The 23,643-nt window shown below is 44.3% G+C and overlaps 1 protein-coding gene across 1 annotated transcript in view; it reads right to left on the reverse strand.

Annotated features, from left to right (window-relative positions):
- The window catches only part of LOC311143713 (LIM domain only protein 7-like), a 97,591-nt gene that overhangs the window by 2,913 nt on the left and 71,035 nt on the right, over window positions 1-23,643 (reverse strand). The window contains exons 12-27 of the mRNA XM_084179583.1: window positions 21,542-22,262; window positions 20,234-20,542; window positions 19,724-19,838; window positions 18,172-18,333; window positions 15,323-15,519; window positions 14,998-15,061; window positions 13,832-13,882; window positions 10,409-10,434; window positions 9,648-9,755; window positions 8,922-9,014; window positions 8,445-8,836; window positions 6,913-6,969; window positions 4,318-4,373; window positions 3,873-4,031; window positions 3,327-3,516; window positions 2,408-2,779 (exon numbers count right to left, since the gene is read on the reverse strand). Of these exons, the coding sequence (XP_084035709.1) occupies window positions 2,408-2,779; window positions 3,327-3,516; window positions 3,873-4,031; window positions 4,318-4,373; window positions 6,913-6,969; window positions 8,445-8,836; window positions 8,922-9,014; window positions 9,648-9,755; window positions 10,409-10,434; window positions 13,832-13,882; window positions 14,998-15,061; window positions 15,323-15,519; window positions 18,172-18,333; window positions 19,724-19,838; window positions 20,234-20,542; window positions 21,542-22,262 (3,072 nt within the window). The remainder of the gene's footprint in view (window positions 1-2,407; window positions 2,780-3,326; window positions 3,517-3,872; window positions 4,032-4,317; window positions 4,374-6,912; window positions 6,970-8,444; window positions 8,837-8,921; window positions 9,015-9,647; window positions 9,756-10,408; window positions 10,435-13,831; window positions 13,883-14,997; window positions 15,062-15,322; window positions 15,520-18,171; window positions 18,334-19,723; window positions 19,839-20,233; window positions 20,543-21,541; window positions 22,263-23,643) is intronic.

Genomic DNA, 23,643 nt, shown 5'->3' on the forward strand with positions numbered 1-23,643 from the left:
TGCCCTATCCCATCTGGACAAGAGGAATACCTATGTAAGAATGCTGTTCATTGACTATAGCTCAGCATTCAACACCATAGTACCCTCCAAACTCATCATTAAGCTCAAGGCCCTGGGTCTGAACCCTGCCCTGTGCAACTGGGTCCTGGACTTCCTGACGGGCCGCCCCCAGGTGGTGAAGGTAGGAAACAACACCTCCACTTCGCTGATCCTCAACATTGGGGCCCCACAAGGGTGCGTGCTCAGCCCACTCCTGTACTCCCTGTTCACCCATGACTGTGTGGCCAAGCACGCCTCCAACTCAATCATCAAGTTTGCAGACGACACAACAGTAGTAGGCTTGATTACCAGCAATGACGAGACAGCCTACATGGAGGAGGCGAGGGCTCTGGGAGTGTGGTGCCAGGAAAATAACCTCTCACTCAACGTCAACAAAACAAAGGAGATGATCGTGAACTTCAGGAAACAGCAGAGGGTGCACCCCCTATCCACATCAACAGGACCTCAGTGGAAAGCTTCAAGTTCCTTGGCGCAAACATCACTGAAAAACTGAAATGGTACACCCACACAGACAGTGTGGAGAAGAAGGCGCATCCTGTCGGGCTGTATCACCGCCTGGTACGGCAACTGCACCGCCCGTAACCGCAGGGCTCTCCAGAGGGTGGTGCGGCCTGCCCAACGCATTACCGGGGGGCAAACTACCCACCCTCCAGGACACTTCCGATGTCACAGGAAGGCCAAAAACATCATCAAGGACATCAACCACCCGAACCACTGCCTGTTCACCCCGCTATCATCCAGAAGGCGAGGTCAGTAAAGGTGCATCAAAGCTGGGACAGAGAGACTGAAAAATAGCTTCTATCTCAAGGCCATCAGACCGTTAAATAGCCATCACTAGCACATTAGAGGCTGCTGCCAATAGACATAGACTAGAAATCACTGGCCACTTTAAGAAATGGAACACTAGTCACTTTAATAATGTTTACATATCTTGCATTACTCATCTCATATGTATATACTGTATTCTATACTATTCTACTGTATCTTAGTCCATGCCACTCTGTCATTGCTCATCCATATATGTATATATTCTTAATTCCATTCCTTATTTAGATTTGTGTGTGTTGGGTATATGTTGTGAAATTGTTAGATATTACTTGTTAGATATTACCGCACTGTCGGAGCTAGAAGCACAAGCATTTCGCTACACCCGCAATAACATCTGCTAAACACGTGTATGTGACCAATACAAATGTATTTGATTTGATTTAGATTTACAAACTAATTATGACAAATTCCGGAGGACGTCCTCCAACCTAATCAGAGCTCTTGCAGCATGAACTGTCATGTTGTTCACCCAATCAAAGGATCAGCTAGTTAATTTTGCCTACTCGAACACCCGGCTCAAACAGATAGGAATGCTATTCATGTTAGCTAGCTAGAACTCTTCCAAGTCGAGATAAGCTTTTGGTTTTATTAATTTATTGCCACCGTGGGCCGTTGGTGTAACTGCTAAATTGCTTGCAGTACACTGCGTGATTGTAGTGGGTTTACTAAGGCGTTAGTTCTAGTTGCTATGTTGACTATGACGTTAGCTAATATGGTTGACAACGATGTAGACTGTGTGTAGCAGTTAGCGGTTATGGTATGAAGGTTTAGCTTGGAGAGGTCAAGACAGCTGTTGTGTTGTGCACTGTCCACAAGCGAAGGGAAAAGGTAAACGTAGATGCGAGAAGGAATTATACAACGAGAAAAGTGATGATGCTGCTATGAAAGTGAACTTTGAGTGTGCCGATTCTGTTGAAAAAAGTGTCTTAATTGGAAGCAAACGGAACGGGGATAGACCTACCTGAATTTGTCCAATAGAAACTCTCGGAACGTTTTGCAACTGTTTGGATGATTACAACCTAGATCAACTAGATGCAGGCAAGGCAAGGCGGTATTGAATGTGTAACTGTCTGTCACCCTGATTACTCCAATTTGTCTCTCGACATGTGCACCTACATAATACACTTTCATTCGTAGGTTGTAGCAACCTCATGATGGGTATAGGGAAAATGTGAGTATCATGTAGTAGCCTAAACCTATCGATGTTACATTGAGCTGGGTGAATGGAATATGAATGAAAGTCATCCAATATGCTGTAATAGAAATAAGGCCATGCTCGTAAAAAAAAAGAAATCGTGGTTTCACCACTCACCACACAGACACCACGCACCGACATTTTGATGCATATCAGCATTTGTAGCTTTGGGCAAGTGTTTTTGGTGTTACCCTTAACCCCAGATCTAGAATCTGACCTTTAGCCCTAATATCTGACATTGTATCAGTCATTGGGAGCAAATCTACCTACTCAGTTTTTTGGCAAGCAGCAGTGTGCCACGTGATTGGACGTTGGATGTTTTACCTGCTACGTTGCTGTGAGAATGGGCGTGATTCGGGTTCGGGGCCAGGAGAAGGGGTGGGTGCGAGAGATGAGGGGGTTGGCTGGGACCAGGAAGATGGGTTGCTCCCCCCGGCCCCTCTGAGGGAGCTCATGGAGAGTGAGGAGGGCAGGGTGGCTGAGCCGGGACGACTTCCGGCCCCGCCGCCACTGTAGCCACCACTGCCGTAGCCACCACTGCCGTAGCCACCACCGCTGTAGGAGGATGTAGTGTTGAGACCGGAAAGGGCGGAGTGAGGCCTGCTGTAGTTGGGGATGGACGAGGTGCTTCCCGGTGTCCACGACGAGCGCCAGGAAGAGTGGGGCGCGGTGTCCAGGTTGTCCAGAGACTCGCCTCTGAAAAGTTGAACACATTAGCGGATGTTAGTGGATGTTAGCGGGTTAGCGTAAGCATCCAAATAGCCTGGATACCACAGGCCATTATGTTTCTGATTTAGCCAACTCTTTTGATAACTGCAAACAGAAAAGAGACTGGCATCCAGGCTAGAGCCCAAAACATTCAAGCCACTAAAAACAGTTACTTTTACAAAATTGTTGTTGTAAGTTATGTGTTAGCATGTTACACACAGTTATTCGAGCTATCATTATACAGCATTAAACCCCTGGCGACCCAAACTAGGTAGTTTAGTACACTGTCCATATTGGAACAGAGTAGTCACAAATTCATGGAAGGTGTGTCAGAGCTACTTGGAGTTGGTGTCAGAGTCATGTGGAGCTGTCCTAACATGAACGCCCAGGTGAATCCCAGGTAGAGTACCTTCTAATAGGGCCGGTGAGGCTGGTTTAACCGCTATCTATCATTCAACACACAGTGTACTGTACTGATCCACCAACCCCACACCCCCAGGCCAGCGGAGCCCCAGTCAAGCCCCAGGAAGAGTACCTCCTGATGGGGCTGGCAGTGGGGTCCTTGCTGGTGGTGGTGGAGTGCTGGCGTATCCAGCTGTTGTCTGTGGACAGCTGGGTCTTCTTCTTCATCTCCTGCAGGATCTGCTGCCTCTCCAGCTCCGCCTGGGGTAGGCTCTGCTGGCCCTTACTCCACAACATCTCGCCAAGCCCACCGCTGCTAGTCACTGTGGACCAATGAGAGAAGAGAGGGAGTCAGGGGATGGACATGAGAGCCAATGAGATTGGATGGAAGTCCAGAAATAGACTGTAGACCAATGATTCATCCAGGAAACACCAATACGACCAGTGATTCATTATCATGACAGAGCCACTGGAGAGGACAGATTCATTTTCTGTATTCAGCTTCAGTGACCAATAGGACTTGATCAAGACAGATTATAAAATCTGGAAGTGTCTGTTTATATATTCATTCATGCTAAACACGATTGATCGGCTGAGCTGGTTGGTTGATTGGGTCCTGCATTGATTAGACAGGAGCGGTCAGGAACGGTCGAGGAACGGTCGAGGCTGTGAACCACACCTCTTTCTGGCTCTCTGTATCTCATGGCGTTTAGGATGTTTCTCCTCTCCAACTCCAGCTCGGACGCAGCCCGGAGACTCTGGGCCTTTTTGTCTGCTTTACGTCTCAACTCCTCCTCCAGTAACCTCTGGGCCATGCCCCCCGAGCGGCCGTACCAGCCTGGGCACAGTGTGTACAGTATTCATACTCACTGACATACAGTTAGTTACATATGTGTGCACACACAAACCTCTAGATTGGCTAAAAGTGTCTGGGTACAGCCTCTACAGATACAGATCACACTCACTGACTCCTAATGCCAAATTCACGCTGGTGCACAAGCACGCACACACACACACACACCAGCTTCCCTGCGCTAATTTGAGCAGCTAAATAATGGTTCAACTTCCACCGAAGGTCAATAAGGATGAATTAATATTGAGGACATTAATAAATCCCCACTGACCTTTAGTCTCTGGTTTCTCCACGTCGTCCAGCTCTGGTGTAGATTTCGACTTTGCCCTGCCAATCACAACAAACACATTTAGAGGCGGATAATCAATAATATTAATTCTCTCTCAAATCAATGTACACTGGAAAACACATTATTGATATACTTGGTCGACATCCCAAATTGTACCCTATTCCCTACAAAGCGCACTACATTTGACCAGGGCCGATGGGGCTCTTTGTATTTTCAAATATGTTCAGTTCAATATATTAACACATACAGTACATGAGTGGACCACAATGGAAATAAGCCTTCAGGCTTTGTTGCGTATTATCTGTGATACAACTGTTTTACTGTACAGTGCATTCGGAAAGTATTCAGACTCCTTGACGTTTTCCACATTTTGTTACGTTACAGCCTTATTCTAAAATTGAGTAAATTGTTATTTTTTCTCAATCTACACACAATACCCAATAATGACAAAGCAAAAACAGGTTTTTACAAATGTTTGCAAATTTATAAAAAAAAAAAAAATGAAATATAACATTTACATTTCAGATCCTTTATTCAGTACTTTGTTAAAGCACATTTGGTAGCGATTTCAGCCTCGAGTCTTCCTGGGTTTATGCTACAAGCTTGGCACACCTGTATTTGGGGAGTTTCTCCCATTCTTCTCTGCAGATCCTCTCAAGCTCTGTCAGGTTGGATGGGGAGCGTTGCTGCACAGCTATTTTTAGGTCTCTCCAGAGATGTTCAATCGGGTTCAAGTCCGGGCTCTGGCTGGGCCACTCAAGGACATCCAGAGACTTGTCCCAAAGCCACTCCTGCATTGTCTTGGCTGTGTGCTTAGGGTCGTTGTCCTGTTGGAAGGTGAACCTTCGCCACAGTCGGAGGTCCTGAGCGCTCTGGAGGAGATTTTCATCAATGATCTCTCTGTACTTTGCTCCATTCATCTTTACCTCGATCCTGACTAGTCTCCCAGTCCCTGCTGCTGAAAAACATCCCCACAGCATGATGCTGCCACCACCATGCTTCACCGTAGGGATGGGCCAGGTTTCCTCCAGATGTGACATTTGGCCAAAGAGTTCAATCTTGGTTTCATCAGACCAGAGAATCTTGTTTCTCATGGTCTGAGAGTCTTTAGGTGCCTTTTGGCAAACTCCAAGCGGGCTGTCATGTGCCTTTTACTGAGGAGTGGCTTCCGTCTGGCCACTCTACCATAAAGGCCTGATTGGTGGTGCTGCAGAGATCGTTGTCCTTCTGGAAGGTTCTCCCATCTCCACAGAGGAACTCTAGAGCTCTGTCAGAGTGACCATCGGGTTCTTGGTCACCTCCCTGACCAAGGCCCTTCTCCCCCGATTGCTCAGTTTGGCCGGACGGCCAGCTCTAAGAAGAGTCTTGGTGATTCCAAACTTCTTCCATTTAAGAATGATGGAGGCCACTATGTTCTTGGGGACCTTAAATGCTGCAGAAATGTTTTGGTACCCTTCTCCAGATCTGTGCCTCGACACCATCCTGTCTCTACGATCAATTCCTTCGACCTCATGGCTTGGTTTTTGCTCTGACATGCACAGTCAACTGTGGGACCTTAAATAGACAGGTGTGTGCCTTCCAAATCATGTCCAATCAATTGAATTTACCACAGGTGGACTCCAATCAAGTTGTAGAAACATCTCAAGGATGATCAATGGAAACAGGATGCACCTGAGCTCAATTTCAAGTCTCATAGCAAAGGGTCTGAATACTTATATAAATAAGGTATTAAAAAAAATATATATACACATTTGCTGACTTTTTTTAATTTTTTTTATCCTTTTTAGAATAAGGCTGTAACTTACTTATTTTTTGAAAAAGTCAATGGGTCTGAATACTTTCCGAATGCACTGTATGTACTGTCCGGCGAGCTGGAGCAGCCTTCTATGTACTTTTAATTGTCAAATTATTAAATCAAATCAGATAGTAAGATATACTGTGTGCTATGGCTATGGGGCGCATTATGAAACATGGAGTAAGCTGGGAGATGTGTTCTTCTGTTCAGGTCCCAAAAGTGCACTACTTTTGACCAGGGCCGGTAGGGCTCTGGTCAAAAGTAGTGCCCTGTATTGGGAATAGGGTGCCATTTGGGACACACACCAGGTTAACACATGGGGACATGGGCTGCGGTACACATTTAGTTCTGTTGGTTAAATATTGACTCTTAAAACATACTGTATTAGTTATAGGCTTAGGCATGCTTTGCGTTTGCTATTAACAGACTATAGATTTTATGAAAGCAATTAAGTTTAGTGGAATACCTACAGTCTGATTGCAACAGAGGCAAAGTTGTGGCCATTCTAACGCATGCACACACGCATGCACTCACACCAGACCTGGGTTTCAAACACTTGAACATCATACCAAATACTTAATCTGTGCAGGTTTGAGCTTGCCTGGCTTAATAAACCAATAGAATAGTCTGAAAACTGCAAACCCAGCTCATCTGGCACTCAAGGCAGACGTAAGCAAATCCTCAAAGTATTTTAAATTATTTTTTGAGTATTTGAACCCAGGTCTGATGCAAGCACACACTCAACTGATGTTTAGGCTGAACCGTGGCATACACACACTGACCTGTCTGCCATGGATATCTCAGGCTGGACCTTGGCATAGCCATAGAAGTCCCCGACCCTGCCAGCAGTTTTGCGAAAGGGTTATGGGGTTACAGCAGCAGAAAGAGAATATAGACAGACAGACAGACAGACAGACAGACAGACAGACAGACAGACAGACAGACAGACAGACAGACAGACAGACAGACAGACAGACAGACAGACAGACAGACAGACAGACAGACAGACAGGGACAGAAAGAAGGAACAGATGGACAGACAGGCGGACAGACAGGACAAAACACAGACAGAGAAGACAAAACACAAGTAGACCATTAGTGGGGGTTAGAGTTGACTATACAATGTAAAGTAGACATTAGAGCAGGCAACAATTAAAGATGAATAAACTAAATGTTAATGTTTAATATACTGCAGTGAGCTGGTGTTTACAATAAGCATTTGAAGATTAAAGCACAGATTTAGCACACACAAATCTTAAAGCCTTACAAACACTTTAACGTTATTTCTGTAACGACAAAAGCGCTATAGAAGATAGATGGGCTAGAATAAAATATATATAAGAAATGTGAATAAAACCTTGGATGTATAAGGAGGTAACTAACATAAGGCAGAGGCACTAGATCCTCAATTTTTTTTTGCAGTTGCTATATTGTTTATATCGTTGCCTTATTTTATTTGTTATTTTTCTCTTTTTCTTTTTAATCCTTGGTGTTTAAAACGGTATATGTAAGACAATGGTCTTTTGTTTCTGTTTGATCATTTTATTTATTCATGCGCTTGCTTCAGCAAGACCACTACTGTTATCCGGCATAGTTCTTTTTTATTAGTGTGCTTGCTGAAAGCACACTACTGTTATTATTCACTGTTGTTATCCATCAATTTACCTCTTTAACCTCTCTTAACCCTTGCCTTCACCCCCCCAACCTCTCTTTATCCATCCATCAACCCAAGTACGGGTACGCAAGTACGGGTTTTTTCGGAAAGGCCAGGGTATTTAACTCATTCAAATTCTGCTCAGCTTGAACTCTACATTTGCCAATTTATCCTCCTCCCACTGCCAGAAAAAAAATATTTTTAGACTGCACACAAATGATATGTACCATTTCTAATTCAGGGAGGGAACTGGGTAGGATGGGAAGGGGGAATTATAGGGGAGGAAAAACGGCATTATTGCAAATCTTTATCATTGTAAAAAGCAACACTGAAAAACTGGGTGAAAATAAAAATAATTCCTGTAATGTATACTGGACCATTATCTATAAGTGACCTTGTTCGGCTACATAATCAATTTTAGATACTTTAGGATAATTTGGATATGATGTGCGAAAAATGCTAATATAGGTACAACGACTTGCATTGGATTAGTGCCACAAATGTTAAAATGTTAGCATTTGGAAACAGTGCCAGGGAAACTAAACCAAAGCATGGATTGCTGTCATAACTCGTCCATAGACTGCTTATAGGGTAAGGAAACCATCATTTTGTAATTTGGGTGAACTAAACCTTTAAAGAAAACATTATTATTATTATTAACCATTGCTGCTGCTGCTGCTCCTGCATTTTCTCTTTCTCCCTGTGCTGTTGTTCCGCAGCCTCCTGGCGCCTACTTTCCTCCCTCTCCTCCTTCTTCCTCTGCAATCTCAGCTTCTCCTCTTCCCTCTGTCTCCTCTCCTCATCCTCCTGCTTCTCCCTGCTCTTCCGCTCCTTCTGAAGACGCAGCTGCTCTCGCTCCTCCTCCTCCTCCCTCCTCCTCTCCTCCTCCACTCTCCTCCTCTCTTCCTCCTCCTGTCTTCGCTGTGCCTCCTCCTCTTCCCTCCTCCTCCTTTCCTTCTCTTGCGCTTCCTTGTCCTCCCAGGGCGCGGTGGGCTTGCGTAGGGGGGAGAGGGGGCTGATATTTCTGCTGTCCACCTCCAGGCCTCTCGGTTCCTGAGGAACAGACAGTAAAGGGTTAAAGCCAAAGTCCTGAGTTACAACCAGAAAATTACATTGCTATGGTGTTATGGTTCCTCACCTCTTGGTGGTGTCTGCCCCCTTCTGTCACAGCCTCCTGCTGGGCCCGACGCCACTCCTCCTCCAGCTTCTCCTGGTCACGACGGTATTTCTCCTGATCACACACACGCACACAGAGAGAGACAGGTTGCTGTACTGTATGGACACCCACACACACACATACAGAGTTTCTCAGGAGCTTTGGTCACCGGCCCCCTACTGACAACCACTTTTAATCACAATTTGATGTAAGAGGAAAATAGTATACTCTTCTTAAACAATAGAAATAGAAAGTGTTGGTTTCATGATAAAGACAAGGAAAGTGCCTCAACTCATTCAACAACTGCCATCCCTTAATATCCCGACAAATAAAAAAATATACCACATTTTATTCTACCAAAACCTAAGAAAAGGGCAATTGGAAGACAAATGACATAACGTCCAAGATTAGCTGAAGTATACCTAACACCTGAGAATGAAAACTGAAACAATCCCAAAGTTTCACCTCCAACCGCTCAGTTTGTTTTAACAAGCTCTACATTCCAACTACGTTCCCCAGAGTAGGTGAACCTTGGTAGAAGCTTGGCAGAAAATCTATGTCTCATTAAGAAATTAGGCCGTTTGACCTGCGGGGAATACAGAGTGGAGGAATAACGAGCCTTGGCTTCTGGTCTACAGCTGCTCTGCAGGGGTCAGGTTGGACACATTTTGATCTCTCTACCTCCACACACACACACTACACTGTTACCTGTAGGATTCTCTCCTGCTCCTTTTGCCATTTCTCCTGCCTCCTGCGCTCCTCCTCCGGGTCCCAGGACCAGTGGTTAGAGGAGGGAGCGATGGAGGCAACGGGCATCTGATGGAGGAGAGGAAGAGGAGAGCAGAGAAGAGACATTGCCATTATTTCCTTTATAGGTGAACAAACTTATCCTGCAAATACACTAATTACTGCATAGTTTTTTCTCCATCTAATGCTTGAATACAAGTAACTCTTACAGTATCTTAATCACACTTAATCAACAAAGCTATTTGAGTCTCCCCAACCCTTATACATATTGTCATGCATTTTACTTGTTTTTCATTTGAATGTTTCATTGTTTATATATTAACGTGATACCCATGTACAGTATTTCAGTGTCTATGACTAAGATGAAAAGTAAAAACTTGAACTTGAACTGTTAGGTATGTTATTCCTTCAGTCAACCTTTTCAAAGTGAGCCACAGATGCTTCAGTCCACTCGAGTTATCATCATCCAATTTCAAAGATTGTTCATACAATACTCAATGACACAAAGGTTGGGGCTAGCATTTTCAATCAAGGAGTTTAATGGGGCTCAGGATCCTGCCCCTGGGGTGGTAGTTAAATAAACCATTACTATCCCACACAGTAAAGATGTCACACACAATGATGGGTCAATGCATTGCAATAACCTAAGAACATAAACACATATTTGAAACCCCAACCACTTGCTTGTAAACATTTGGTAAATATTAAATCGATTTGCTTACATCAGATATCGCAGACTCTGATCCTCCTTGAAAAAGAATAAACATGATCAAATAAATGGATCTAATGTTTATAGTCATATCTCAGTGTCACACCCTGATCTGTTTCACCTGTCTTGTGCTTGTCTCCGCCCCTCAGCAGGTGTCTCCTATTTTTTCCCCATTATCCCCTGTGTATTTATACCTGCGTTTTCTGTTTGTCTGTTGCCAGTTCGTCTTGTTTTGTCAGGTCTTACCAGTGTGTTTCCCGTTTCTCCTGTTCTCAAGTTTTTGTTTTCTAGTCTGCCTGTTCTGACCCTTAGCCTGCCTGCTGTTCTGTCCCTGATTGACTATGCCAAGGATTACGAACCTCTGCCTGCCCTCGACCTTCCCTTTGCCTGACCCTTATTCGGAGAATCAAACTATCCACCTCCTGTGTCTGCATCTGGGTCATATCCTGAGTCGTGATACAGAGTGTTATACAACATTCAGTATATGCTGCCATGAGAAGCATTGTTTCTGTATTCTAAAATACTACATCATTGCCATGTTTGTCAAGACAATTAAAAGTTTGCTAAAGCAGACGCACAGACTGACACCTAGGCTAGACATAATACATGTATTTCAATCTCACACACCTGGATGCTACACAGGCTAATAATAATAATAATAATAATAATAATATAATAATAATAATAATATAATAATAATATTGGCTACCACACAGACAGAAAGCTGACAGGCTTGTTAAAACCTCAACTCTTATCTGAGGTTGAGTGTGTGTTCAGATTTTAAAACTATTAAATGGTGTTTCAACTTTAACCAAACCCTCAGCTATAATTAGAGATTTTTAAATCAAGCCTGAAGCAAAGAAGATGTATTTTAAATTCAACTACAGTCTTGCCAATATTGCCACAAAGAGTCTATGATTTGGGCAGAATAACAGTCCCTGACTGCTGAATAGTAGGTCCCAACATACTGTTGGTGTGTTACAAAGTACATCACACTAACTAGATTCAACTTATTAACATCTCATTAAAATAAAAACATTTTTAAACGGATATAACAACAAACATGCACAAGATGCAAACAGGAATAGAACACAAAAGTCAAAATAAGCACCAGTCACCAAAATGCATGTTGATATGTTGATGCATGCAGAAGCATTGGCTATTAGTAATAACACAAGAGCACCAGCACAGCAAAGCATGCAAGGTTGAGAAGGAGGGGAGCCAATGTGTGACACCTGGACATCATACCAACATACTGTACCATATGCCTGACAGCATATGACACCTGAGTTAACTTTGTGATAGCATTACTTTCTAGGCTTATGGCTTAGTGAATAGCCCAGGGCCATAGATATACACTACCTGACCAAAAGTATATGGACACCTGCTCGTCGAACATCTCATTCCAAAATCATGGGCATTAATATAGAGTTGGTCCCCCCTGCTGCTATAACAGCCTTCACTCTTTTGGGAAGGCTTTCCAATAGATGTTGGAACGTTGCTGCGGGTACTTGGTCCATTCAGCCACAAGACAATTAGTGAGGTCAGGCACTGATGTTGGGCGATTAGGCCTGGCTCGCAGTCGGCGTTCCAATTCATCCAAAAGGTGTTTGATGGGGTTGAGGTCAGGGCTTTGTGCAGGCCAGTCAAGTTCTTCCACGCCGATCTCGACAAACCATTTCTGTATGGGCCTCGCTTTGTGCACGGGGTCATTGTCATGCTGAACAGGAAAGGGCCTTCCCCAAACTGTTGTCACAAAGTTGGAAGCACAGAATCGTCTAGAATGTCATTGTATGCTGTAGCGCTAAGATTTACCTTCACTGGAACTAACTCGCTCGAACCATGAACAGCCCCATTATTCCTCCTGCACCAAACCTTACAGTTGGCACTATGCATTCGGGCAGGTAGTGTTCTCCTGGCATCCGCCAAACCCAGATTTGTCCGTCGGACTGCCAGATGGTGAAGCATGATTCATCACTCCAGAGAACGCGTTTGCACTGCTCCAGAGTCCAATGGCGGCGAGCTTTACACAACTCCAGCCGACGCTTGGCATTGCACATGGTGATCTTAGGCTTGTGTTTGGCTGCTCGGCCATGGAAACCCATTTCATGAAGCTCCCGACAAACAGTTATTGTGCTGGCGTTGCTTCCAGAGGCAGTTTGGAACTCAGTAGTGAGTGTTGCAACGTAAGACAAGCGCTAAGCGCTTCAGCACTCGGCGGTCCCGTTCTGTGAGCTTGTGTGGCCTACCATTTCGAGGCTGAGCCGTTGTTAATCCTAGACGTTTCCACTTCACAATAAAAGCACTTACAGTTGACCGGGGCAACTCTAGCACGGCAGAAACTGACTTGTTGGAAAGGTGGCCTCCTATTACGGTGCCACATTGAAAGTCACTGAGCTCTTCAGTAAAGCTATTCTACTGTCAATGTTTGTCTATGGAGAGTACATGGCTGTGTGCTCGATTTTATACACCTGTCAGCAATGGGTGTGGCTGAAATAGCCGAATCCACTAATTTGAAGGGTGTCCACATACTTTTGTATATACAGTATAGTGTATATCACTATCCTATATGGCTCTGGAACAGCCTATGATTGAACATCTTTAATGTTGATTCTCAGTTACTCCTGTGTATGCAGGCTCTCAAAATGCAGGCAATCAAAAACACACAAGCAAGAAGTGAGAACCTGCATGCAGTCTGACATTAATTTTGTGACCACTTCTCTGGAGTCTAGTAGATTGGTATGTTGGTATGGCATTCTGACATGCTGTCTACCCTTTGGTGCTTCAAAGTGTTGGTGAAAACAGTACTTTTTCGTCAAGTGTTTCCCAAGCCTCTCCTGAGGGATCCTCAGACGGTTCTCAATTTGGTTTTAGCCCTGAACGAGCGCACCTGATTCAACTAATCTAGGCCTTTGTGATTAGTTGTCAGCTCAGAGCTGCAACAGAAATGTAGATATATTGCTGGTCCCACAGGAGAGGGTTGGGAGACACTGGTCTAGACTCATTGAGCTCAGACGGCATGTCAGTGTCTCAGGGAGAATCACTGCACACTCAACCCTGTTTACCATAGACATAGACCAGCACACTGACACTGGGCACTGAGAAGCCTGGGTTTGGGAGGAAAGGAGAGACCAGTGGGGTTACACTCCCTCAGTACCAGATCAGATGGAAAAAAGCAGTTGCTTCTAAGCAGCGGGCCCAACATGGATCCCTGGGGAACTCCTGAGTATTCAACTTTTTGTCTCAACCTTCCCTTAATCATGATTAGGTTAAGTCATAATTGAGCCAAAAACCTGTATACCAGGTAGGTCCATAGGAGAACCACTGGAATAGAGAGAACGAGATGGAAGCCAAGAGCACCCAGCCTCCTGATAGTTACACAGACGATTGATAATAACCCTTCACCAACACCAGGGCTCGATCAGGGGTGTTTTACCTTGTTCAAAAAACTCGGACCTCCGTTTTAAGTTTTTCATGGATATGGGTTCTACATGAGAGATGGAGAAATCAGAACAGGGTCAGAGAGCGTAAGAGAGTGGGAGAGAAACATTGAAGTAATAGCTTCTATCATGCAGGCATGTGCACAGATAAGGCTCTACCTGTGCAGAGCACATGCCCTTTTGCCCTTCCAGTCTCCAAATTGCCCTTTTGGGTGGTGGTATAATTCTTTTTTTGTATACAGATTTTGTCACTGTTGTTTGGAACCCACTGCCCGCAAGTCATTGTCAAGTTCGCTACCCCTCATCCTGTCCGTTGATTGCGCCTGTTGATCTGCCCTGTACGGAGCTCGCGTGCGCCCGGTTGTGCCTTTTCCCCAGTCTGTCCTGTACGGAGACTCCACGCACCTGGTATCCAAACATGCATGCCTTGAGAGATGCGGTCACTGGTTGAGTGGGTGTAGCTAGCTAGCTAGCTATCTAGTTTCAATATCAAGAGTACTGCCACAGCAGCATAACATTTGATTAACACTTGATAACACTTGATTTAGCCTACATCATCATCAATATTCTGGTTTGCTGATGTACGCAGCAGAGAGAGGCAGAAAGACAGAGAGGTAAATCACAATCAGTAAAATAAATTGAGATAGCTAACTATCATCAACATCAATGATCAGCTGATTGCCCACCCTCTTTTCCCGATGTCAATCATGTATTTAGGAGGCACTGTAACTAGTTGGCTTACAATTTGTGATGATGAGCTGTTGCAGAAATAGGCCTATGCTAAAAAAAAGTCATTACATTTTCGCTACAGAGGCATTTGGTATGTTATTATTTTAGAGATATGAATTATGAAAGGTCTGTGCACGGCCCTGCTATCATGGCGTGGGTAACTTCTATCAAGAGCTCCATTCTCCACCACTGAAAACATAACAATTACCCTTGAGGTCTGGCCAAGTCTTTCCAAAATGCTCACACAAACACATCCTACATTACAAGTAAACAGTACATCATCATATCATCAGTACATAATTAAGCAATGAGCATTTCACCACCAAAAACACATACAGTCCCAAAGAGAGAACATTGCTTTCTCAAACTCGTTCCTGTTAATAAAGGCTAGTCATAACCGCTCTGGTTAGTATCTCTGCTCTATGCTCTTTACCTTTGTTTCTCATGGTCACTGTCTCGTCACGGAAACCTCCATTCTCTCCATTGGATGCCACATCCTGCAACAAGATGAAGTAAAAGCCTGTTGAGAACTGTCTGGGGTTTTACCAATACACTGTATTAATATAGATTCAATATGACCATGCAACAAACAAAAATCACAAGTTTTTTCTATATATAAATATTAATGTCCTTACCAACCTTGTCACAACATGTTTGCAACTTTGTGATGGATCATGTTTTATTTGGGTATTTGTGAGTAACACGAAAAGAAACATTTGAACCCTATCAACACCATGAGGTCTTCGTGTAAAACTCACAATTATTGGTTGGGTAGTGACCTCCTTGGTGGTTTCCATGGATCCCCGAGAGGTGAAATCCAAGCTGGTGGTTGCGTTAACGGCGTTAACGGTGGTTGTGTCGGGGGAACCTATAAGTGTTGGATGATGATCCATACTGGTCAGATTGATGGTCTTATGGCTTTTAAATGGCAGGGAAGGTAGGTCTCTGTCCCAGTCTGAACGTTGCAGACATGTGGCAATGGCAAAGATACAAAGGGGTGTGTGTGTTTATGTGTGTGTGTTTGTGTGTGTGTGTGTGTGTGTGTGTGTGTGCGTGGGTGTGTGTGTGTGTGAGAGAGAGAGAGAGAGATAGAGAGAGAACAATAGAGCAAAATAAAGATATAATGTGTGTGTGTGAGAGAGAGAAAGAGAAAGATAGTATATAAAGTTGAAGTCGTAAGTTTACATACACCTTAGCCAAATACATTTAAACTCAATTTTTCACAATTTCTGACATTTAATCCAAGTAAACATTCCCTGTCTTAGGTCAGTTAGGATCACCACTTTATTTTAAGAATGTGAAATGTCAGAATAATAGTAGAGGGAATTATTTATTTAAGCTTTTATTTATTTCAACACAGTCCCAGTGGGTCAGAAGTTTACATACACTCAATTAGTATTTGGTAGCATTGTCTTTAAATGGTTTAACTTGGGTCAAACGTTTCGGGTAGCCTTCCACAAGCTTCCCACAATAAGTTGGGTGAATTTTGGCCCATTCCTCCTGACAGAGCTGGTGTAACTGAGTCAGGTATGTAGGCCTCCTTGCTCGCACACGCTTTTTCAGTTCTGCCCACAAATGTTCTATAGGATTGAGGTCAGGGCTTTGTGATGGCCACTCCAATACCTTGACTTTGTTGTCCTTAAGCCATTTTGCCACAACTTTGGAAGTATGCTTGGGGTCATTGTCCATTTGGAAGACCCATTTGCGACCAAGCTTTAACTTCCTGACTGATGTCTTGAGATGTTGCTTCAATATATCCACATAATTTTCCTTCCTCATGATGCCATCTGTTTTGTGAAGTGCACCAGTCCCTCCTGCAGCAAAGCACCCCCACAGCATGATGCTGCCACCCCCGTGCTTCACGGTTGGGATGGTGTTCTTCGGCTTGCAAGCTACCCCCTTTTCCCTCCAAATGTAACGATGGTCATTATGGCCAAACAGTTCTATTTTTGTTTCATCAGACCAGAGGACATTTCTCCAAAAAGTACAATCTTTGTCCCCATGTGCAGTTGCAAACCGTAGTCTGGCTTTTCTATGGCGGTTTTGGAGCAGTGTCTTCTTCCATGCTGAGCGGCCTTTCAGGTTATGTCGATATAGGACTTGTTTTACTGTGGATATAGATACTTTTGCACCTGTTTCCTCCAGCATCTTCACAAGGTCCTTTGCTGTTGTTCTGGGATTGATTTGCACTTTTCGCACCAAAGTACGTTCATCTCTAGGAGACAGAATGCATCTCCTTCCTAAGCGGTATGACGGCTGCGTGGTCCCATGGTGTTTATACTTGTGTACTATTGTTTGTACAGATGAACGTGGTACCTTCAGGCATTTGGAAATTGCTCCTAAGGATGAACCAGACTTGTGGAGGTCTACAATATATTTTCTGAGGTCTTGGCTGATTTCTTTTGATTTTCCCATGATGTCAAGCAAAGAGGCACTGAGTTTGAAGGTAGGCCTTGAAATACATCCACAGGTACACCTCCAATTGACTCAAATGATGTCAATTAGCCTATCAGAAGCTTCTAAAGCCATGACATCATTTTCTGGAATTTTCCAAGCTGTTAAAAGGCACAGTCAACTTAGTGTTTGTAAATTTCTGACCCACTGGAATTGTGATACAGTGAATTATAAGTGAAATAATCTGTCTGTAAACAATTGTTGGGAAAATTACTTGTGTCATGCACAAAGTAGATGTCCTAACCGACTTGCCAAAACTATAGTTTTGTGGTTGAAAATCGAGTTTTAATGAATCCAACCTAAGTGAATGTAAACTTCCGACATCAAATGTATGTGTATGTGTGTAAGAGATAGTGTGTGTGTGAAAGCATTGGGAAAGGTACTAGTACTTTAAAGGTACTACTATACAACTATAGTACACAAAGTATTTACGCTACCGCTTGGAAGGGAACATAAGGTTGCTGTTATGGTGTTATTCTAAAGAACAGTGGGGAAAACAGAGAAACCACCTTCCGCACCCATGCACAATCTACAAACCCCTAGCTTTACCAACAGGTTTACACGCTCTCCTGCAAATGCGTCTATTTTGATATGCATTGCACATTCAACAGATCACACAAATCAATATACTGACTGATGTTTAGGTGGTATAATCGTGATATAGTAGGATGTGTAAACCTGTTGGTGAAAACATACAGTGAGCTCCAAAAGTACTGGGACAGTGAGATTTTGTTTTGGCTCTGTACTCCAGCACTTTGGATTTAAAATGTTTCAATAACTGTGAAGTGCAGACTGTCAGCTTTAAGTTGATGGTATTTTCATCCATATCGGGTGAACTGTTTAGACATTACAGCACTTTCTGTACATAGTCTCCCCATTTTAGGGGACCAAAAGTATTGGGACAAATCCACTTATATGTGTATTAAATTAGTACAAGGTTAAGTATTTGGTACCATATTCATAACACGTAATAACTACATCAAGCTTGTGACTCTCTCTCTCTCTCTCTCTCTCTCTCTCTCTCTCTCTCTCTCTCTCTCTCTCTCTCTCTCTCTCTCTCTCTCTCTCTCTCTCTCTCTCTCTCTCTCTCTCTCTCTCTCTCTCTCTCTCTCTCTCTCTCTCTCTCTCTCTCTCTCTCTCTCCGTCTACTCACTGTTACTGCCGTGGCGGCGTATGTCCATGGTGAGGCTGCCCTGCTGCAGAGCCTGCTCTGTGCTGCTCTTCCACTTGCCGTAGCTCATCTCTGCCACCCTTTGCCCACTCACAGACAGCACCTCGTCGCCCACCTGCAGTTGGCACAGCTCCGCTGGGCTGCCTGGGGGGCACAGAGAGGGGCAGCGAGGTCAGATATAGAGAGGGTAAAGAAGGAACAGAAGGAAGGAACAGGGGTCAGACATAGAGATTTTAGAGGGCACAGGGGGTGAGATAGATATGTAGAGAGGGAACCGGGGCTCAGATAGAGAGGGTAGAGAGGGCACTGGGGTGAGTTAAAGAGTGGGCAAGACAGGTGTCACAGTAGTGATGTAGAGAGGTCAAGATCAAATGAAACTGCCACAATAAAGAGAAGGCAGTGATTGCAATAAAACATCTCAATGATTTAATGTGGCTTCCGCTTCTTGTCTCCTTCCCTCATCTGCAGTCAGGGGTGGAATGACAACGGGTGCCAAGTACTCCCCTAGCACATACAGTGTAGGCTAGAGAGAGACAAGCCCAGCAGATCTGACCTAGATAGAGGCTGCCCTACATAATGCCGGGCACATGATCTGCTACTGACTACTTCTCTTCTAGTCATCATTCTTCTAGTCAGTCTCTTCTAGAAACATTTGTGTGTTGAAAATGCATAACCACTTGTATAATGTATTTGCACACACTTCAAACAGACATACATACCCCACCAGACACGCCACTATGGGTTTCTTCACGGTACCCAAACCAAAAACAGATTGAATGTGTAGCTCAGTTATGTGTAGAGCCATGTCATCGTGGAATGCACTACCACCAGAGGTCACTCAGGTAAAAAGCAAGTTTAGCTTAAAAAAACAGATTTAAAAAACATACTGTATGACAGCGCCTCTCCTCTTTCTAAAGATCTAATTGAACTGTACTGTAAGAATATGAATACGTATATATAAATAGTGTGTACATAGTATTTGTTGTTGTGTCTTGGTGTCTTTCCTATATATAACTCGTATTTTTATTTTTTTTATGTTTTAATGTAATATAGTTTACCAAGCCACCAATTACTTCCCACTGGAAGAAGTTAAGCTACACAAAATCTACCCTTAAGAAAAATATAGTTTACTTAACTAAAGTTATTTTGAAAAATGATAATGTCGAAGGGCAGTTTTATTCCCAGTGTCTCACACATTGTCCATTGCTTAAATAAACAACCTTTTAAAACTTTCTCACTGAGATGAGAGATGAGACTGCTGTGCCAGTGGAGGCTGGTGTCACTTTAAATCGAAGGATGCGCTCATTGTTAAGGCTGGACTGGAACGGTACCAAATGTTTTATACCGTTCCATTAATTGCCATTACTCTGTGCCCATTCCCCCTTCACTATTCTCCACCATGCTGTATGTACGGTGGCCCGGTTTACAATCAGACAGTTTGTTCAGTGTTTGGCCTTGACAGTTGTTACTCTTTGTTTGTGTTAACCATGCTAAATGTGTGTGTTTTGTGCTAAATGTGTGTGTATGTGTTTACCTGGTTGGATGGAGGTGATGTGTGCTCCGGTGGAGTCCCACTCTGTCTGGAAGCCAAAGTCTCTGCTGCTGTTGGGCTTCTGGTTGAGACTAATCCGCATGTCAGCGTAGCTCTCCTACACAACACACACACACACACACACACACAGAAATCCAGGTTGTGTTCCAAAGCCAGGGAAAGGATAACATTTGTTCTTCACTATGAATTATTAATTGCTGTCTGACAATGACAAGCATCGCTCCTACTGTATCTCCAACTGAATGTAGCACTAGCTGCATAGAATAGTATGCACAATGACACTACAGTATCCAGTGCACATCGTACTCGCTTTCTCACTCACTCACTCGTTCCAGCACTGTGCTTGCTACTTCCATTCCAACATTTCTTTAACAAATTGGTTTTACATTTGATGTCCTTATTTCTATATGCTATTTTTGGCTTCAGCTCTGGACTACTGCAAATTTGCACTGAAAAAGTATAATCTGCCGAATAACCAAAATCTAAACCTACCTGGTTTGTGTCTTTTGCAGATAACGGACTGACTGGGGCTGGGGAGGTCACTTTTGGGGTCTGGAGGGCGGGGGAAGGAATCCTGGCCTGAGAAGGGGCCAGGGTAGGAGCAAGTGTGGGGGTCGCACCCCTTTCCCTCTCCTCTTCTTCTTCCTCTTCCTCTCCTCCACTGCTGTGGGCGGAGCTGGAGAGGGAGCGCGCCTCGTCCTCAGAGGTCATGACCTGGCTATAGCGGCTGGGGGCCAACGGCTTCTTGGTGACATCCGTCTCTCCGTTCACACGTTTCTGAGAGACACCCATCTGAGGAGCCTACAGTGCATTCGGAAAGTATTCAGACCCCTTCACTTTATCCACATTTAGCCTTATTCTAAAATGGATTAAATTGTTTTTTTCCCCCCTCATCAATCTACATACAATACCCCATAATGACATGGGGTTAAAACAGTTATTTTTTTTATTTTAGCAAATTGTCCTGTTGGAAGGGGAACCTTCGCCCCAGTCTGAGGTCCTGAGCGCTCTGGAGCAGGTTTTCATCAAGGATCTCTCTGTACTTTGCTCCGTTCATCTTTCCCTCGATGACTAGTCTCCCAGTCCCTGCCGTTGAAAATCATCTCCACAGCAGGATGCTGCCACCACCATGCTTCACCATAGGGATGATAGTTCCTATGTAGTTGTATGAAGTTCCTGACACAACTTATTAGCTCGTGGACAGACGCGCGTAATATAAGATGGTATCATAGCGTCTGTCAACCGACTGTGGGATGCGAAGACTAATGCGGAACTTTGTTCCAGTGCGCAGATTTCTTCGTCACTGATCATTTGGACAAATCATGATTTCGCAGGTGTTTGCATGTTTCGAATTTCGGACGGGGAGGGGACAATTGGCCCATGCTTTGGCTGAGTGTTTCTATTTAGGGGGAGTGGAGACTGGTCTCATTGATATCTTTTATCATCCATCTCCCCCTAGAACCTAATCGAGCATCTGACTTTATGTTCTGGGTTTCCGAAATTACTAACACTCAAACAATCACTCAAACTACACTGGAAATAGACTGCACTGCAACCGACACAACACAACATTCCTACAGTCTTAGGTCCTGTTCATTATGCACCAAATAGAGGAAAATGGACTGAAACAGGTCACGATTATCTGGATTTAGCCATTGAAGTACCTCACCCAAATCCTCTAGTCTACAGTAGATGTCCTAAAAAGCAGTTTCTGCAGAAAGCAGTCCTGAGGTAACAAACAACTATACACACAGACAGAACTGGACATGTGGAAATATTACTGTATACTATGGTACTCACGGTGTAGGCGCAGGGCAGTGATGCGACGCGTGTGGACTGGCTCCCGAAGGGCCGTGGAGTGACGACAGAGGTGAGCCGAGCGCTATCCGATCTCATGTAGCTCCTGGGGAGAGAGGCAGAAACCCGAGACACACCGGGAGGCATGGGCTTTGGGTCCATCACCACCGAGTTGTACTGTGGTTGTTGTTTGTATGGAGAGCCACCACCAGTGGAGGGGGTCACTTCTTCAGACACCTTGCCTACCCATGGTCGACTGGGCTCGGGCGCTTTGGGTAGGAAGCTGGGGGTGGTGGTGGTGGTGGTGCTTAAGGTCTCCTCCATCTTGGCTGTACTGGTATACCGCGAGGCCGGGCTTGGGGCTTTCTCCGAGGGAGTCGGGGCTGGAACGTAGGGGTTGTAGTTGGAGGTACGACCGACCGTGGTAGTGTTGTTGGTGATGTCGCTACCAGAACCGGAGGGACTGTCGCTACTGTCGCTACTGTCACTCATGTTGCCCCTAGAGGGCGAGCCAGCCCTGTTGGTTGCCGTGGTGGCAGCGGGGGCCTCCTCCTTTGGGGGGGGCACGGAGGAGCTAGTGGTGCTGAGGCGGTCAACAGTGGTGTAGGGGTAGGGGTTATCGATGGTGTAGCTCCTCGGGGGGAAGGTGCGGCGGACCGGGGCGGAGTCTTCAAACACGTCCTGGTCCAGGGAGGCGAGGGAGTTGAGGCGACTGCCGATGGAGCTGTGGGGATGGAGAAGAGAGGGAGGGTGGTGAAGTAGAGAGGGAATAGTGGGAGGGAGGGAGAGAGAGGGGAGAGAGGGAAGGGAGGTGAAAGAGAGAGGGGAAAGGGATTAAAATGTGTAAGGTAAGAGAGAGAGAGAGAGAGAGAGAGAGAGAGAGAGAGAGAGAGAGACAGGGTAAAAGGAAGATAGGATGGGTGAAAGAGCGAAAGGAGCCGAGGAAAGGAGGCGAAGAGGCAAGGGAGGATGGGAGAACAGAGGAAAAAGGGGGATAAAAGGATTGAGAAATGGTGAAAGGGAGGAGGGAAAGAGAAGTTTGAAAGAACAAAAAAATTGGTGAGGCAGGATCTAAGCCACAATTAGATTACACTTTCACACAACACTTTGCAGAGAGACAATTTCTGTTCATTCATTAACACAGTCTCAGGTCACTTTCTCTCAGGGCAAAAGTCTCCACAAAAGTCTGTTAACAACACAAACGTTTGTATGGCCCTGTATTTGTCTCTGCGTCGTCATCGACAGCGGTTTGTTGGTGCAGTCAGTACATATACAGTAACAGGACAGCTTTGAGTGAGAGTGAAAACACATCTAAAAACACTGATGAGAATTCTGATGACAAAATACTTAAAACAGGGTAAAACATCTACAACCAATAAAGGATTACATGTTTCTAATTGTCTGTACAAAAATAATGATGTATACCTTGTAGGAGCATGGCTAGCCCAAATGCCCTTTGGTAACTGTATAGAATATAGAGAACATAGTAACAAGAACACAGGCATACTGTGTCCATAATAAGTATGTAGGTTGTATGTTGGGAGCTTTTGGGAAAGAGCACAGTTAGAAAGATATGGCATATAGAAGCAAACCGGATGGAAATCATGAAAATGATCGGAGAGGTTGAGAGTAGTAGAAGTTCAGGAGCAAAAACGAATAAAATAGAATTATTGTAAAATTGACTGTGTCCATAAGGTGTAGATAGTAAGTATAGGCTGGAAGTAGAGGCCTGGGCATTGTTGTTCACTAATTTACCCCAAGTAGGGAAAGGATGGCGGAGTTGAAAAGGAATAAAGGGGAGTATATATATAAAAAACATGGGGGATTGGAAGTGATGCAGACAATTACATTGATGGAAGTTACAATCTATCTGCAATATTAAGCTGATCTACCCAAAAAAAAAAATAATATAATAATAAAAAAAAAAAAAAAAAAAAAAGAACACAGGCAGGATTTGTACTTGAGGGTGTCTAGTCCAGCAGATACATTACTTTCAACAATAATTTGCACTGCAGCAAGACTGTTGGGCTTGATTCCTTTTTTAAGTCTTACATTCAGTCAGGGCATATTTCATGAACACATTTCATTATATAGGTTATTGTTAG

This window comes from Coregonus lavaretus (genome assembly GCF_964263955.1).
Source record: "Coregonus lavaretus genome assembly, chromosome: 16".
In the NCBI taxonomy this organism is placed as follows: Eukaryota; Metazoa; Chordata; class Actinopteri; order Salmoniformes; family Salmonidae; genus Coregonus; species Coregonus lavaretus.